This window comes from Balaenoptera musculus, chromosome 15, assembly GCF_009873245.2.
Source record: "Balaenoptera musculus isolate JJ_BM4_2016_0621 chromosome 15, mBalMus1.pri.v3, whole genome shotgun sequence".
In the NCBI taxonomy this organism is placed as follows: Eukaryota; Metazoa; Chordata; class Mammalia; order Artiodactyla; family Balaenopteridae; genus Balaenoptera; species Balaenoptera musculus.
The window spans coordinates 65,160,294-65,179,525 of record NC_045799.1 but is presented as its reverse complement, the minus strand read 5'-3'; the positions used below and the strand labels follow the sequence as shown (position 1 = coordinate 65,179,525).

Genomic DNA, 19,232 nt, shown 5'->3' with positions numbered 1-19,232 from the left:
CATGCTTTTGCAATTCTAGTGACTGGTTGAAGTGTGGAATGGCTATACAACTCTGGCCACGAAGACCTGAAAAGTCTCAAAGACTAAGGGAGTTTTTAAAAAAGCTTTCCTTCACTGAAAAAAATAAAGATGCACAGGGGAAAGAAATGGCCCCTCTTTTGTATGATATGCACAGAATAGCTGCCACCATCTTGCAAGCATGAGAAGAACAAACTGGAGAGGAAAGCTGAAACATCAAAGACAGCAGAGCAGATGATAAAGACATCTGGGCCCTGACGATATCCCTCAACCAAGCACTGATTTAACAGCCCTGGATAGCTCTGTCTTAGGACTTGTTTTCATGGGAGAAAATTAATCTCCTTTTTGTTTCATCCATTTGAATCAGATTTTCTGTTATTTGCAGCCAAATTCATCCTGATAAAATCAGCCATAATGACACCTGCACTACTAAGAATAGATTCATTGTACACTTACTACATTTCAAATACTGTACTAAGCTTTTTAGATTTGATATTTCCTTTGAAATATCACATGTTTCACCCTTACAACAAACTCATAAAGTAAATACTATTATTAACTCCATTTTACAGATATGTAATAAAGTGGGAGAAAGAAAACTAACATTTGTAGATTACAAACATACATACTTAACCTCTTGGAACATAGAGAAGATGGCTAAGAGTGCAGACTCCTGAGTCAGACCATCTACATTCAAATCCAGTTTTATCTCTTACCAGCCCTGTGATCTTGGGCAAGTACTTATAAAATATTATCTTTGAGCCTCTGTTTCCTCATCCTTAAAATGGAGATGATACTTGCATCCATCTCAAAGTGTTGTTAGGATGAAATGAAATTCATTGAATCAACAAATATTGTGTGCATGAATCAGGGTGCTGGGATTCAAATCTAATTAGGTTTCTTTTAGTTTCAAAGAAATTGGTGTGGCTACATGACAAAGGCTGTTTGGGTCTGAGATTGGGACAGAGAAGTGGGAGGATGAACTAAGCACAGGTTGTGAAGAGCTCGTCGTGTTTTGTCAAGGAATGTGGGGAACACATTGCTGAACTGAGGCTGTGGGACTTTGAGAAGAAGGAGGCAGCATGGTCTAGAGCTGGCCGTGGAGAACAGGAGAAGGTGAGCACTGCCAGATGGGTGACCCTCAGTCTCCAGAGATGCAGCCAGTCTCTGGGGATACACTCTCCAAGGATGGCTATGGGATTGCCTCATTAATTATTAGATTTGCCTTGTGCACTGTGATTTTTAATAAGAAATGTGTATTTGTCTCTGTCCTATTTCTGGCACAGAGCTCCTGAAACCCTTAGAATTTCCTAAGTGTTGGGAGTGATTAAGGTGTCTTCTGTTACGTAAATGAGGTGAGTTTTGGACCACATCTAAATGAGAGCTGGTTACCAGAGGAACCAACCCTGTGATTGAAGGATTGGAACTTTCAGTCCCACCCTGCTGACATCCAGGGAGAGAAGAACTGGAGACTGAATCAATCACTAGCCAACGGACAATGATTTAACCAATCATGCCTATGTAATGAAGCCTCCGTAAAAACCCAGAAGGAGGGAGTTCAGAGTGCTTCCAGGTTGGTGAACATGTGGAGGTGCTGAGCCCCATTCCCCCTTTCCCCATACCTTGCCCTGTGCATCTCTTCCACCTGGCTGTTCCTGAATTCTATCCTTTTATAATAAACTAGTAATCTAGTAAATAAAATGCTTCTCTGATTTTTTGTGAGTCACCCTAGCAAATTAATTGAACCCGAGGAGGGGGTTGTTGGAACCTCCCATCTATAGCCAGTTGGTCAGAAGCACAGGTGACAACCTTGACTAGCGAGAGACATCTGGAGTAGGACAGGGTGTGGATGAGGAACATCCTTGTGGGACTGAGCCTGTAACCTGTGGGACCTGACATTATCTCCAAGTAGATAGTGTCAGAATTGAGTTGAATTGTAGGACACCCAGCTGGGGTTGGAGAATTGCTTGGTGTGGGGGGAAAAAAACCTACATATTGGAATGGGTATCAGAATATTATGCACTTTTGTTGCCAAAAATCCATGAGATGTTGCTGATGATTACAGTTTAGTCACCTCTCCATCAGCCAACATGGGCACAAACTGACCTTGAGCATTTGGGCAATCAGCGCTCTGAAGTCTCAAACTATCTTATTTTAAAAAAACAAAAACAAACAAACAAAAACATGATCAGGTAGCTACAGTAGGAAATTTGGGGTCAGGCAGAGCTGGCCTGGAATCCTTTGTATCTAGGTGATCTTAAGCACAATGCTCAACTCTTAGGCCCTCAGTACAATTGTTCTGGAGTCAGACTATCTGGATTCAAATCTTGGGTCTGCCACCTACTGGCTGTGTAACCTCAGATAATTTACTTATAAGCTCTCTGAGGCTGTTTCCTCGACTGTAAAATGGGGAAGATAGTTTTACCTACCTGTTAGAGTGGTGGAGATGAAATTATATAAGTCATACATTCAATGAGTAGTTACTGAGAACCTTCTGTATGACAGTCAGGTTCTGGTGGTGACAAGACAGACTAGATCCTTGTTCTTGTGGAGCTCACACTGGAGTGTGAGATAAGAAATGATACACATATAATTAAAATAAAAAATAATATCAAGCAGTGATCAAACTAGAGCTGCTTTTGACACAGAGGGGAAGTTTGAACAGAAAGTTGAATAATGGTTGAGCAGGGGCAACAGCAGGTACAAAGACCCAGAACTAAAACAGTGTTTGGCACAATCATGGAGGAAAGTATTAAAAGGCCAGTGCATCTGGACTGAGCAAAGGGAAGTGAAGTGCAAGAGGTAGACAATGGCTGGACCCTGGGAAGCCTCATCACTCTTATTTTGGAGTTTACTTCAGAAAGGAAAGCACTGGAGGAGGTTTTTAAACAAAGCAATTTCTTACCAGAGTGCCATCTATTCTGAAATTCATACCCAGGATTTGTTTTAATGAGGTATGGTTAGACATGCAGACATGGAAATGACTGTCATGAGGGAAGAAGTTTATACTCACAGATCCCTAGAAACAGGAGGCAGGGCCACACAGTGAAGCACCAGGGTCAGTCAGGAATCAGAGGTGGGATATGGCAGAGTATGGCCCAGAGCCTTTGCTGGGGTACTAGCAGGAAAGAAAGGGTGAGGCAGGGTAGGTATACTGAGTAACTTTAGAAATGGATGATTTGAATAATTTTGATGGGCTCTGGCGTATAGGGGCAGTCCCTAGTTGTCTAGTACCTGGCCCTGGAGTGATTTAGGGCAGGGGGAACATTGGTTTGGTGTGTGAGAGTTTGATAAAGGAAATGATTGAGGGGTATGGGATCTGTACTGGTTGGTTTGTATATCAAAAGCACACTCAAAAAGAGTTGTTTGCTATTTCTAGGAATTAGCTAGCCCTGGAAGGGGCCATATCGCTAGCATCAAGGCCCTAGATGTCAGAACATCAAGAATACAGAAAATAAGAAAATATAGCCAATACATTACCACATAACAAGATTTCCATAATTGATATCTATAGTATTATCTAATGGAGAGATGGGGGCAATGCATCCTATTTTGAAGAATTGTGAGAAATGATTGTGCAATGTATGCAAAGAACCAAAAACATAGGAAGTCCTCAAAATTGTTATTTCTTTCCCTTTCCTGCTACAAGACATTTTGACCTCTAATGCTGTATTTAGACCAGAAAATACCCTATAGCAGATGGGTTCTGACCTGCGTTTTAAACTGAGAACAAAGTTTCACCTTCTACAAACCAAATCAGCCCTGGCAACTGATTTAAAAAAAAAGTGTATTCATCATTGGATGTGTTGCCACATCCTCTGACAGTCACTTAAAAAGTAGCAATGACAAAAGGACAAGGGAAAGAGAATAAACATGTGTTGAGTATACCCTATGGGCCAAGCACTATGTAAGACAAACATTATCACAATGTTTCCCCAGATATAGTCACAAAGGATGCTATGGTCTGACCATTGTGCCCACACTTCAAATCCATGTGTTGAAATCCTAACCCCAAAAAATGATGGTGTTAGAAGGTGGGAGCTTTGGGGTTGATTAGGTCATGAGGGTGGAAGCCTCATGAATGGAATTAGTGCCCTTATAAAAGAGGCCCCACAGAGCTTCCTAGCCCTATCCCATCATATAAAGACACAATGAGAAGGCTCTGGCTGTGAACCAGGAAGTAAGCCCTCAACAGTCACTACACCAAATCTGCTGGCACCATGATCTTAGACTTCCCAGCCTCCAGAACTGTAAAAAATAAATTTCTGTGGTTTATAAGCTACCCACTCTTGTGGTATTCTATTACAGCAGCCTGACAAACTAAGACAAGAGACTATGGGGAAGATAATTTTAGAGGTTCCTATACCCAATATTAAATGACATTGAATCACAAGGAGAGAGAGTTCATTCCTTTCCCATCATTCCAATTGCAGCAAGGGAAAGTCTCAAGTGGGTGCTAGCATACCTTTAACGCCTCTCTAACACTTAACAATCTCCCCTTTCAACAAAGAATGAGTTAAGCCTTAGACTCAGAGCCTTGGCCGGCTACAACACTAACTAGAATTCTAATGACATTAGTTTTTTTCCCCTTTGATTTCTTAAACGATTTCCTTCTTTATGAGCAAGAGAGGCTAATTTGACTATATTTGATAAAAATTAATTTAAAAATGAATTTTAAATATCTAATTTTTAAATAGAAGTATTTCCAAGTGAATCAACTTAAAGAAAAATACTATGTAAATAATAGTACAAGCAGCAAAAATCATGCACATGGTACTCAAATTGCTAAATTGCAGGAAATACTAGGTATTTCTTTTATCTTAAACCTATGAGGCAGAAGCCTTATTTATCTCTGGTTTACCTGGAAACTGGAACACAGAGAGGAGAAATGACTCAGCCAAGGTCACATAAGCCTCTTCAACACAGTTCCTTCAGGTTCCAAAGTTTGAAATCTTACAACACTGATAGATCATGGTGCTTATTTCCAGAATCAGAAGTTATCAATTTGGGAAAGCCTCATATGTATCTCTTAAGGAAGCTCAGGGACCTGCCAGCTTTAGAAATTAGCAGCCAGGTGTCCGGGTAACCCTCACCTGGGAAAGCCTGGGCAAAGCACTCAATTCTCTCTTCAAGTCTGCTGCAGCTTCTCCTCCCACAGCACAGCTATAGAGAAAGGCAGAGCAATACTAGAACCAGACATTACATTGTAAATTTGTCTCTTACATCAGTAATGCAGAGTCCCTGGGATGACAACCCTCTTCCGGAGAAGACAGCCTTCAATGCCCAGGTATTCAGGACACTGAAACTTTCCCGAGCAGGACAGCTCTTTCCTCTGCCCCCACCTCGCCTGGTCCAGCCATTAGATGACCTACCTACTGGCCCTTCTAGCTGCTCTGCTTCTGTGCCCATTGCTGCGTGGTGGAACTGGCCTTATCTGTACATTGATGAGTCATGCTTTCTGTACATTTCAATGTTTTATCCCTGCGGGAAAGATTCTGGTAAGTACCTTCACTCTCACTGCTCTCAATACCCTGTGCCTCCCTCTTAGGACTATTTCTAAGGCTCTTAAAGAAAATGGAATTTTTGGCAGTTATAGTGCAGTGATTGGAGGGAAAAAAGCTCAAGGCATAGGGGAATGTTCTCATGATAGATGGCTGGAAAGGATATTCAAACCTTCTCTTCTAGTCTGACAACCTGAGTGCCTGGAATGTTCTAGGTGTTATATGGTGTGTGAGAATTCTTGGCCTCTGTAACTCTACAAATCAAAGGAAAATGACATTTGGTAACTTTTTATTCATATAATGCATAGACATGATGGTAACTCTACTGATATTATCTCTTCTGAAGCCAGCTCTCCATCGTGCCAAGAATGGATTCAGCTTTGAGTTTTAAAAGCTGCATTTGTGTTCCAGCTCTGGCACTAATACTGTGTGTGGTCATGGACACCTCACTTGACTTCTCTGGACCTCCATTCTCTCATCTGTAAAGTGGGGGAATTGGACAGAATTCTCTCTGTGGGTCCCACAGCTCTCAAGCACCAGGTCATCATGGGCACGTTGCTTCCTCTCTCTGAGCCACGGATTTCTCATGTGCAAAACGAGCTAATTAAGCCCTGGCCACTTCACGCAGTAATGATGAGGATTCAAATAGGATGGTTTATGTGACCACACGGGCAAACCTGGGAGACATTGCGGGTTCAGCTCCAGACCATAGCAATAAAGCAGATATTGCAATAAAGTGAGTCGCACGAATGTTTTTGTTTCCCAGTGCACATAAAAGTTATGTTTACAGGATACTGCAGCCTATTAAGTGTGCAATAGCATTATATCTAAAAAGATGCACATACCTTAATTAAAAAATACTTCAGGTAAAAAATGCCAACCAACACCTGAGCCTTCAGCTAGTCGAAATCTTTTTGCTAGTGGAGGGTTTGAAGTATTTCGAGAATTACCACAATGTGACACAGAGACACGAAGCGAGCAAATGTTATCGGAAAAATGGCATCCTGATAGACTTGCTCAACGCAGGGTTGACACGAACCTTCAATCTGTTAAAAATGCAGTATCTGCGACGCACAACAAAACAACATATGCCTGTACTTTGTTAAAAGTAAAGTCCTATCAATTATGAAGTGTTACTGTAATGAGAACAAAGAATCTAAAAAACAAAAAAGTGGGTATATGTTTATGTATAACTGATTCACTGTGCTGTACACCTGAAACTAGCACAGCATTGTAAATCAACTATACTCCAATACAAATTATAAATAAAATCTTCGAATTCTAAAAAAAAAAAAAAATCCTTGGCTGATCAGTGCGTGTCCTTTAAATGAAAGGGAGGGTTTTAGGGGCTTTTTTGAGAAGTACTCCTCACATCTCTACAGAGGTAACCTAGACCATCTTTATGTTTGGGGGATTTTTTTTTAAAAATTGTGGTGAGAACATTTAACATAAGATCTACCCTTTTAACAAAGTTTTAAGTATATAATGCAATATTGTTAACCATAGGCATGAGGTTAAAGATAATATCTCTAGAATTTATTCATCTGGCATAACTGAAACTTCATGCCCCTTGAGTAGCAACTCTCCATTCCCATCCACCCTCCAGCCCCTGGCAACCACCATTCTACTTCTGCTTCTATAAGTTTGTTCTTCTAGATACTCCATGTAAGGGGAATCATGCAGTACTTGTCTCTCTGCGACTGGCTTATTTCACTCAGCCTAATGTCCTCCAGATTCATCCATGTTGCCACAAATGGCAGGATTTACTTCATTTTTAAAGCTGAATAATATTCCGTTGTATGTATACACCACATTTTCTTTGTCCATTCATCCATTGATGGACATTAGGTTGTAGCCGCATCTTGGCAATTGTGAATAATACTGCCATGAACATGGGTGTGAGGAGATATTAGGCTCACAAGGAAGCTGGAAGCCATAGACCTGGGAATGAGCAGGAAACACGAATCACAGAAATGGACCCAGAGCAGATGAGTCCCGTTGGGCCGTCCCCACGGAGATGAATGAAATCCATCTCTCCTGCCCATGTTCTACTCATTCAAGATTCTAAGTCCCAGAGGACAGAGTCTAATTGACCAACTTTAGGATACCTGTCTGTCCCTGACTGTCCTGACTCGAAGGACCTGGCCTCTTCTGCTTCCATAAAGGGTTGGCAGGCGCCTGAATTCACTCTCCTTCCGAGAACACATCCGGCGGGGAGGATCACTCTCTAAAAGGAAATCAGGATGCGTTAAGAAGGGGAGTAAGATTCTGCACAGCCCCTAAATGTGAAATAACCACTGCCCAGAGACTACTTAAATGCTTGAGTAATCACAATATGTCACTCTCAGATATGACTTCTTTGTTTTACTTTTTGCCATTAAACACGTTTCCCCACCTGAGAGGAAACAGGTTATTTGGTGAGACAGACTGGTTTTGTTTCTTTCCTCCATCTCCTCTCTCTTTTCTCCTCTCCTCACTCCTCCTTTCACTTCCTGTTCCTCCCCTCCTCTTTTCTCCCTCTCCTCCAACTCACTTCTGTCAGGTAAGATGACAGGAGCAAAGTGAGTCTTAAAGGCTATTGAGAAGTCTCACGTGTCTCTCTGAAGGAGAGAAAAGACTGTTCTCCTCCTGCTTCAACATCCTGGTCAATTACACCCTCCCTCAATCTACCACACACACACACCTGTACAGACACACACACATGCCCTCCCTCAATCTAACACCTATACACACATACACCCATGTGTGCACACATACACACACATATACAAAGACATATATATGTGCAGGTACATCACACAGGCCTGCGCACACATGCACACATATATAAATACCTGTGCATGTATACACGTGCATGCACGTGTGCACAAATACACACACACACACACACTCTCCTAACCCTCACCTCCCTTCCTCTGAGACAAAGGCCCATTTCCTTCACCTCATCCACAGCTATTCTCTGCCTGCTGATGAAATTTACCCAGCTGTGACTTGGACTCTTTTTCCTCCCCACTGGGCTGTAGGGGAGAGAGAGGCACGCAATTGTGGAAATATTCTCTTCCTGCTCTGTGGCAGCCCCTGACCACTTGACAGGTCAATGACAAGCAACAAAAGACTTTATCCAAATTCTATGAGAATCGATGCGCCCCTCAAAGAACTTAGCGCATGGCTGTTACAAGCAGCACTGGAATGAATCCCCGGCAGCGCACCAAGATGGCCTCAACCACAAGCCATGCCTACAGAGTAAAACCAACACAGCCAAACAACGCAAGGAAAGCAAACAAGAGGCTGCAGACAAACTGGTAAGAGCTCTAGCAGAGCTGAAAAACGGCAGTGGAGAACCCGGAGCATCAGGGGAAAAGGCCAGGTACCATTCTGACAGCTTAAGAGCAGGGAAGGAATGGTCTTCTGCAACATCTCTGAAGGCTGGATGTCTAAAGAGCTGCAACACCACCAGGAGGGGTTGGTTTCAACAATAGCTTGTAATAACCTGCTTGGCCAAGAGACCTTACACAAGATATTTTTTCCTATATCTTACTATTAGAATTTTCAAGGATACATAAAAGATGAAAGAGAGTGAAAACTCATATACCCATGACCTAGACTCTACTATTAATATCTCCTTGCTTTAATACATATCTATCCTCCCTTCTCTCTAGTCACCAATCCATTTCATTTTTTGATGCATGCCACTCACAGTGACACACTTCACTCCAGAATTTCAGTATGCATGTCGCTAACTAGAGTTCAGTGTTTGTCTATGGTTCATACACAAGATACTTTTGACATAAAAATAAAAGGGGGTGTTAGGGAAAGGGAGAGAGGAATAGGTGGAGCACAGAGAATTTTTAGGGCAGTGAAAGTATTCTTTATGATGCTACAATGATGGTTAATGTCCTTATATATTTGTCCAGACCCATAGAATGTGCACCACCAAGAGTGAAGGCTAATGTAAAATATGAATTTTGGGTGATAATAATGTGCCATGTTCATCCATTGTAACAAATGTGCCACTCTGGTGCGGGATGTTGATGGTGGGGGAGGATCTACATGTGTGAGGGCAGAGGAGATACGGGAAATCTCTCTGCCTTACGCTCAATTTTGCTGTGACCTAAAACTGCTCTAAAATATAAGGTCTGGTTTTTAAATTAAATGAATAATTTTAAAATGAAACAAAACCTATGACTTAGCTGTGACAGAGGACTAGCAAACTGGCATCCCATGGGCTGAATTCAGCTTGCACATGTGCTGGTTTTACCTGCCCAGCATCTATTCCCATTTCTCCTGGTACAGAATCCCAAGTTTCCTTTGGATAAATGGTCTACCTTATCTCACAGTCTATGTGGTTTGGGAAGAACTGACCCTTTCTTTTGGCTCCATTGCTGGACCCGTGAGCCCCACCCGGCCAATCAGTGCATTTGGGTCTGGCTTCAGAAATCCAACTCAACTCGTGAGTTGGATTGAGATGGGCACATGAGAAGGGCTGGTCCAACAAGAGCCAAACTTCTATTTTAGCTCAGGTTACTAAGCTGTTAGGATACATCCAGGGATGCTGGAGTCCATCTTTTTATGATGTTGTAAGAGCCTGTATAAGAATGTAGCTAATCCGAAGCAAAGCAGAGCCCATTGGTGGAAAGGGACGAGTACTTTTTGCTCCTGGATCCAGCAAGCCCTAAAGTTCAGCAAACTTCTATATTTTCCAGTTATGAGTTGATACATTCCTTTTTAAAATTTAAGCTGGTTTGAGCTTTGTTATATTGATTTCAATAGAAAGATTCCTGATGAATACACAGTAGTGAGCTGATCTGGGATTCACACCCAGGTCTAGGTTCAAGGACCCACTACACACCCCGCAGTGAGGTCCTACATTAAGGATTCCAAAAGGAAGGAAACTGACCTTGCCCAGGAGGCGATCTGAATCCAGGAACTGCAGGTAACAGGTAATGCCTGAGCAGCAACACGGTGTGGTGTTGTAGAGGAGGGGGGTCTGTGCAGGGAGCTACAGGGTGTGTGCAGACTAGTAAAGGCTTCGAGGGTGAGAAGTCTGGAAAAGTGAGGAGGGACCAGCGGACAAGTTACACTCTTATGGGAGGTGGGGGACAGGGCAGGTCAGCACCGTGGGCCTAGGGTGCTCCAAGCCCCCTTTCACCAGCCCTTCCATCTTGAACAATTTCAGTCATAATCACTGTGTGTGTCTCTCTCCCTATCAGTCTGTCTGTCTTTCTGTCTATTCATCTATCCCTTGTCTCTCTGTGTCTCTCTCCACTTCTTTGTCTCTCCCTCACTGTCTCTCTTTTTCTCTTCCTCTCAGTCTCTCCCTCTCTCCCTCTCTGTCCGGGTGTGTCCCCCTCTCCCTCCCCTTCCTCCTCCCCCTCCCTCACACACTCGCTCTCCTAACTGCTGGGAGGCAGTCCACTCCATCACCATCACCACCAGAGTTCAACACATCAGTTCTCACATGTCCAACTTGACAGCCTCATAACTTGTCTTCCCACCCCCATTCTTGTCTCCCTTCCATCAGTCTTCCACCTCCCTGATGAAGCAAATGTTTTAAAATGCAAATCTAAACCTGGCACTCCCCTGCTGAAAACCAGGGGTAAAGACCAAACTCCTTACCACAGGCTACAAGGCCCTTCCCACTCTCCAACCGCAACCGGATGCATGTACTCTCCAGCTCACTGCACCCCAGTCTCCCTGGTCTTCTGCTTCCTCAAAGAGTCCTTCTCACTCCCACCCCAGGACCTTTGCACTTGCTCTTTTTTCTCCCTGAGATGCTCTCTTCACTCCCAGCCCCACATTCCTTCCTTAATTAACTACTACTCATCCTTCCCTTTTTGTTTCAGATCTAAATATTGCTTCCTCAAAGAAGTCTTCCCTGATTGCCAAATCACATCAGATATCACTAGTATATAGTCTCTCATTCCTTTGACTTTTTCTGTAAAGCATTTATCTAAGTTTATAATTATATGTGTGTGTGTGTGTGTGTGTGTGTGTGTCTGTCTGTCTGTCTGTGTGTTTATGGTATCAGATGGATTAATTCATGCCTATCTTTTGCACTTAAGATCCAGGAAAGCAGAGACCAACTTTTTAGAACAACTGTATACCCTGAACTCAGTACAGTGGCTGGCAGACAATTCTAGTTTGTTACAGTCCCCACTTCTCCCTTTTGCCTTCCCAACACTGAATAAAGTGTTAGTTACAATTTATATTATATTTGTGCTACTGTTTTTCTTAAAGAATTATTACTTTATACCACTGTCTCTGTCAAAGGGCAGAGAAATGAAAGCTAGACCAAGAAGGCTAGGTGTCACCAGGAAAATGGGAAATAGCGTATTTCCTTATGGAACTGAAGAATGAACAATGGTTCTGCCTCACTCATGTTTATTACCTGCCCAGGCTTATAGGTATTTGAGTTTGCAACCCCCATCCCTAACATTCTCCATATATTTCTATTATATTTATTTATTCATTCATTTAAGATTTATTGCTGGACATCTACCTGGCACTGTTCTTAGCACTGGGATACAGCAGAGGACAAGACAGATGAAGTCCCAGCCCTAGTGTCACATGGACTAGCCCACATTACATTGTGTAACAGTTTTCTGTTGGATACCTGTCTTTCCACTAAACTAATCTCCTTCCAGTGGTTACAGCACAGGCTCTGAAGCCAGACCACCTTGAACCTAATCCCAGCCAGGTGGCCTTGGCAAATTACTAAACTTCTCTGTGCCTTGGTTTTCTCACCTGTGAAATGGGGCTAATAATTGTACCTTCCTTCCAGTGTCATCATGAGGATAAAATGAGTTAAGACATAGCTGTTTCATAAGCCCCCAATCAGTGTTAACTCTTATTACCCACCTCTGTACCCTAAGCAGGGCCAGGTTCATGGGCGTGCTATCACACAGGCCCCTCGCTTAGAAGGGCTCCATGTTTGGTTCAATGCTCTGCTGTTACCACTCTGAAATGCTTAATTTTTGAACAAGCGCCCCACAGTTTCATTTTTGCAACAGGCCCTGTAATTATGTAGCCAGTCCTGGTCAACACATGTCAGATGTCCAGTGAAAGTCTGTTGAAAGATGAATAAGTATATGAATTTCACCAACCACAGTTGTCAGCTCACATACTCCATTGTCTTACAGAGCCAGTCAAGTGGGTCAGCGCTTGAGCAAAATTAAACAGACTTTGTTGTTGACTCATCATGTCCCTCCCCCAGGACCAAGAACACCCAAGGCCTGACCTCAGACCTTAAAGTTCTTCTCTTCCCACCCATCCATTTCCCAGGAAATCTGGACATTGACAAGCTGCCAAGGCTCTCGATAGAGCAGCAGAGAACCCAGTCCAATTCCCTGTTCTCCAGAACTGCAGTCTGCACTGTCTCTGCTGCTCCACACCATCTCTCCCTGCTCAGCATCCCTAGAATGAGGCGTACCTGGTTTCCTTCATCCCCATTTTACAGATGGGGAAATGGAGGCTCAGAAACAAGGCGTGTGAAGATTCCCCACGCAGCCCAGTCCCTCTGCCCAGTCAAGTCTCTAGTTTTATAAAGAGTCTCTAACTAGAGCCCCAGAATCAAACCACACAAATTATTTTTAAAGTAGCAGCCATATATGATAATGACATGCTAAACCTAGGATTGTGCCCTACCCCAACCCTATCAGCATCCAATGTTCTGACACTCCACAAAGACAAAGATAAACTCATTTTCCCCTGCCCAGCACGCCCTAGGTCAGTGGTGCTGGGGCCCTCTATTCTTTCAATGTTTGTTGAGAATCCGCAAAATGCAAGCTCTGTGTAGAAGCACAGACAAGAAATAACCTAAATAATTAAATTGTATATGGTATGTCCATGGTACTAAGCTTATGGAAAAAAATTAAGCAGGGGAGGGGCAGAGGAAGTGAGCAGTTTGGACAGGGGTTGGGTGAAAATTTCAATTTTAAATAGTATTGTCAGGGAAAGCTTCAGTGAGAAGGAGACGTATAAGCAAAGACCTGCAGAAGCAGGTTAATGCAGCTTTATGGAGAAAGAGCACTCCAAGCTGAGGAAAGAGCCAGTGCAAAAGCCCTGAGGCATTATCCATGGTTCGCAAGGTAAGGAGATATCTGAATAGACTGGGAGCTTTGTCAAATCACATACACCTGCCCCTCCCCAGCCTCAGTTTCTCATCTCAGCCTAGTTGCCTGTAGACATATCTAATCTATAGGTTCTTGAACAATTATTTGTCAAGCCTCTATGATGGCACTGCTTTATTTATCAATGCACTGGAGTTTTGTGTTTTGTTTTTGTTTGGGGCAGTCACATTTAAATGGTAGAGTTCACAACAAGATTTCAATATCTAACTTGGCTTGAGATATCAGACCTGGCCTCACTGGGCCCACATGACTCTGTAATAATCTAACAACGATACGTAATGATCTAACAATCCTAGCAGTGATGGGAACTGGACACAGGCCCCTTTCTGGGCAGAAGGGGAAAGGTTCCCTCCGTCTTGGGAGACCTGGAGAGGCTGGGGAAAGCACACCCAGTCCCGTTCCCCCTGCAATAAATGTTATTGGGGGGGTTGGCTGTCGGGGTGCAGAGTGGGGTCATAGTCTTTTCTGAGCCCATCACATGCTCCTGGGATGACAGCTGCTCAGCCCCACCTCTCCTTGGGATTTCTGCAGAATCTTTAACTCTCTCACATGCACTGCCTTGAGCCCCAGGGGTATCTCCCTTCCCAATTCTCTTGTGGCCCACAGGAGAGCTGCATGGGGAACTCCCCCTCTGCCTACCCTGAGGAGAAGGGGGTGCCCATTCACCCCAACTCTCCAAGATTGCCTAGATCCCACCTGCTTTACCTCTCTTATCCTTCACTCAACCCTCAAACACTAGACCACCGCCAGATAGCTCCCACGTGCGTCTGCGTGTGTGTTTGGTGTGTCGCATGAGTATGGTCATTGTGCACGTTGACGAAGATGCCCCTGTGTTTTCACGTGTCTGGATGTGGGATGAGAGGGCTTCCACATGCCCCCATGAGAGTGTGACTGTGTCCCCATGACTGGGTATCGCGTCTGTGTGAGTGTGGTTGAGTGTGTCTGAGTGGCGGCAACATCCTAACCCTGGCAGAGGGCTCCACGTGGAGGGCTTCTGCAACCCTGCCCACATTCCATTCAACGGCACTCAGCCCAGGGACAGCCCACCTCCGGCCTCCCCCAGAGCCGACACACGCACTCAGATGCACGCACACTTCCTTTTTCTTTTTTCTGTTTTTTTCTTTTTTCTTTTTTAAACATCTTTATTGAGTATAATTGCTTTACAATGTTGTGTTTGTTTCTGCTGTATAACAAAGTGAATCAGCTATACGTATACATATATCCCCATATCCCCTCCCTCTTGCGTCTCCCTCTGACCCTCCCTGTCCCACCCCTCTAGGTGGTCACAGAGCACCGAGCTGACCTCCCTGTGCTATGCGGCTGCTTCCCACTAGCTATCTATTTTACATTTGGTAGTGTATATATGTCCATGCCACTCTCTCACTTCGTCCCAGCTTACCCTTCCCCCTCCCTGTGTCCTCAAGTCCATTCTCTACATCTGCGTCTTTATTCCTCCTGCCCCTAGGTTCATCAGAACCTTTTTTTTTTTTTTAGATTCCATATATATGCGTTAGCATACGGCATTTGTTTTTCTCTTTCTGACCTACTTCATTCTGTATGACAGACTCTAGGTCCATCCACCTCACCACAAATAACTCAATTTCGTTTCTTTTTACAGCTGAGTAATATTCCATTGTATATATGTGCCACATCTTCTTTATCCATTTATCTGTGGGTGGATACTTAGGTTGCTTCCATGTCCTGGCTATTGTAAATAGTGCTGCAATGAACATTGTGGTACATGACTTTTTGAATTACAGCTTTCTCAGGGTATCTGCGCAGTGGTGGGATTGCTGGGTCATATGGTAGTTCTAAGCTCAGCTCCTCTGGTCCAGGAGAACGGACAACCCTGGAGCATCCTCGCTCCTACAGCCTCCTCTTCCCACCCCTGCCCTGGGTGGAGAATCCTCAATATGGAGATGGACTCGAAGCCCTGGCGGGGGATGGGGCGCGGGGGCTTGGGGGGAAAAGAAGTGGCTGAGGGCAAGGTCGAGAAAGGCCAACTGAGGACACGCTGGAGGAGTATGGAACCTTTGCGGGAGAAGCAGGTCCCACCCACGCCACGCCCCTCCCACGCAGTGGGGGGGAGATGAGGGTAGTCTGTTCCCACCCAGACTTCCTCTGGGGTTCCCAGGTCTAACTCCATCTCTAATCCAGAAACTGAAGCCGAGAGAGGCAGCTGGGACCCCCTCCTCCCGAGCACCTCCCCCCCCCACCTCCACCGCGTCCAGGCATTGCTGATTGGCTGCGGGGAGCGGCGTCCCAGCCCCCCGGCTCCGAGGCGGGAGCCTAGAGGGTCGGAGGTGGGAGGTGCACAATCGGGCTCCCGGAGCCCCTCCCGAGTCCCTGCGCCCTGCGCCCTGCGCCCTGCGGGAGGGCCGAGCCGGGACTCCAGGCGAGCAGGTGCGGAGGGAGCAGAGGGGACCACGGCCAAGGGTAGAAGCAAGTCCGGCAGGGAGAGGCGCTGCTGCCCCCGCTGCTGCCTCGGCGGCAGCCACCACCGAGCCGGCGTCCAGAGCAGGGCTGGCAGGCCGGGCGCAGAGCTGAGGCGAGCGGGGGGCGCGCTCATGGAGCACACGCACGCCCACCTCGTAGCCAACAGCTCGCTGTCCTGGTCCCCCGGCTCGGCCTGCGGCTTGGGCTTCCTGCCCGTGGTCTACTACAGCCTCTTGTTGTGCCTCGGTTTACCAGGTGAGGGGCGTGGGGGACAGGGAGGGAAGACGGGAGCCCCGAGCGCGGGGTGACCCTGCCCGGGACCCCCAGGCCTAGCCACCGCCTCGGTGCGATCCCTGACGCCCCCTCTGAAAAAGTTTACGCCTTAAGGGCAACTGCGGACATTTCCAGACTGGAAATGGGGAAAGGAAGTTGCGGTGGCCTGGCGGGGACCGTGCGTGTGTGCGTCTCACGAGTGTACGCGGCGGGCGATGGGCAGGGTGTGAGTGGGGTCGGTGTGAGTGCGCGGGATTCGAGCGTGTCTGTGTGTATTTGTGTGCGCGACTGAAGCGGTCGGCGTCCGGGAGGGGGTCCGGGGGGCCTGTGCGTGTGACTCGACTGCAAGTCCGGACAGATGGTTTCGCGGGGGCCTCCCCTTTCCCGTCGCTCCCAGACTAGGGGCACCTCTGCCCCTCTGCCCCATGGCGTGTCGCCGCCTGACCCGAGATGAAGCTGGAACCCCTGATCCGGGGCACTTTCTGGCCCCGGGGGGCGCTGGGATGGAGCAAGGGATGAGCCCCCCTTGCCACCCTGAGGGACAGGGCAAGGGTGCAGAGGTACACGCGGGCTGCTGAGGCCACCACCGCAGGGGGTCACAGTCTCCTTGAGGACATGCCTCACCCCTGGGCTTTGCCTCCTGGTCCACCCACCCTAGGCAGCTCACAGCTGCTGCAGATGTCTGGCTCGTCCCACATCCTAGCCTCCTGTCCAAAGTATAGCTGAGACTTGTACTGAATTCCTGAAGAGAGCTGAGCTGCTGGGGAGGGGGGTTACTGAGGGGGGAAGGGGGAGTTGGTGCTTGCCATGGTCGCCTGAGGGGGGGGCGGGCTTCCTGAGGCTCCAGCTTGAGAGAGACCTTTCTTCCAGATAGTCCCTGAGACAGTCTCTGTGGCAGAAAGATTCCTAAAGGTCACTTCCAGGCAGATGGGAGAGAGGGACAGAAAAACACAGGAAAAAAAAAAAAAATCCAATCCTATGTAAAGCCTAGAATCGTATCATCATCAACCCCACTGTCTTTTGCATCCTGGGATCCTGGGAACTTGGGAGCTGGATTTCTGAGAGCCTTGTGAGATTTCCTTTCCAAAACATTCATCTTGGTAGTCAGGGCCCCTGCTAAGGTTGTTTAAATAAATCCTCCCTCCCAAATTTGGCAGGTTCGAGAAACCATAAGTTTGCTAAGGCTGAGCCTCTCCCCCAGTGAGTGATGGGAATTTTATTACTAACTAATCGCTCTGGCTGCCCTCGCAGAGAGGCTAGCCTGATTCACCCTGCTGGGGTGGTGGCATGTGTCCTGTAATTACCTAGAGCTAGAATTGATTTCGGCCCAGTTCCCACCTCCCCATGTTGGTCCTCCTGAGCCTCTCCAGAGCTCTCCTTTGGGGAGTGTTTTTGAGAAGGTTGGTTATTTGCTGAACAGGAGAAGTGACAGGGCCCCTTTCTGACTCCTACCCCTCACCCCTCCATCTCCTCTTTGGACTCAAGAGTAACTACTCTCTCAGGCTTTTCTTCTGAAAACCCCTTAAGGGACAGAACCGTAAAGACGAGGAGAGGCTCTAAGGGTCCAGAGCAGGGAAATGAGGATGGGGAGAATGAGGGAAAGCTCAGACCTTCAGACACCTCAAGGTGGGAGTCAAGGTACCACACACCTTTACAGCTTAACTCCTATGCCAGCTAGGACCTTCCTGACCCATTGACATTGGCACCTATTATATGCCAGGCACATGCTCTTCAAGGCTGAGGCCAGGGCTTAGAGACTTAAAAGAGTGGGGGATTGTGATTAGAACTTGAAGGGCATTGATGTGTTCATACATTCAGAGTTATGACCACCTACTGTGTGCCAAGGGCTAAGGAGGTGTAAAAAAGGGACTCAGAGACCCCTAAGATGCAGTCTCTGAGGTCAGGGAGCTCATAAGTGGAGCTTGTGATGGATGCAGAAGGACCAAACATTCTGGAGAAAATCGATTGGAGAAGCCAGGCTTGCAGGAAGATCATGGGCTTTGTTAATGGCTTGCAAGGTGGTTCAAAAGTGAAATCCTTAAGTCATTCTCTCAAAACTGTAAGGGCAGACAAGTATGTCCTAGTGACTAAAAATGCAGACTGTAGAATGAAGCAGAGCTGGGTATTAATCTGTGAACCTTTCATGTCTCTGTGCCTCAGTTTCCGCATCTGTAAAATGGGCATTATGAGAGTACCTACCCCTGAAATTGTGGTGAGAAGTAAAGATGTGGATGGAGGCGAGGGTGCAAGTGAAGCGCACAGCTCAGTGCCTGACACACCACACATTGATTGCTGCTGTGCTGCTGCAGTTGTGGTTACCATGAAGCTGCCTTGGTTATAAGGAGGAGGGGGGTTGCTCAGCCCTGCCTGAGCCAGAGAAGGGACTGGGAAGCATGCTGAGAAGAGCACTCAGCTCAGTGCAGTGCTTCTGGCTGAGCTCACTACAGTATTCCCCGCCCTGCCCCTAGCCCCAGCAATTCGCAAACCCTTGCTGCCTGGCCTCCGACTGGGAGGCTCAGCTATGCTGGGTGCGAAGTAACAGACCGCAGGGCTTGGTAATATTGTTGAAAACTGAGATTTTTAATTGAGTCACTTTTCCTGGCAGTGGACTCTCCCCAATTCCAAATTCTTGCCGTGGTGGTTGGAGACTGAAGGAGCGATGGGGAATGGCTGTTTGGCAACAGGGGAGCTAGTAACTAGGGGAAAGCGGGGCTGTTTCTTAGCACTTTCAGCCTCTAGATTGAAAGGAAGAGCTTGGGAAAGGCCATGTGGTCCAATCCCCTGCCTCTAGGAATTACCCCAGACGGTCCAATTTAACTGGTCTGGTGTGGGATCCAGAGGGTTCTAATGTGAAGTATAGGCAAAGCTCTGCCAC

At 46.3% G+C, this 19,232-nt stretch overlaps 1 protein-coding gene across 1 annotated transcript in view; it reads left to right on the top strand.

Moving 5' to 3' along the window:
- The first annotated feature begins 16,215 nt into the window (after positions 1-16,215).
- The window catches only part of GPR139 (G protein-coupled receptor 139), a 38,874-nt gene continuing 35,857 nt past the window's right edge, over positions 16,216-19,232 (top strand). Inside the window, exon 1 of the mRNA XM_036824167.1 lies at positions 16,216-16,339. Coding sequence (XP_036680062.1) covers positions 16,216-16,339 — 124 coding nt within the window. The remainder of the gene's footprint in view (positions 16,340-19,232) is intronic.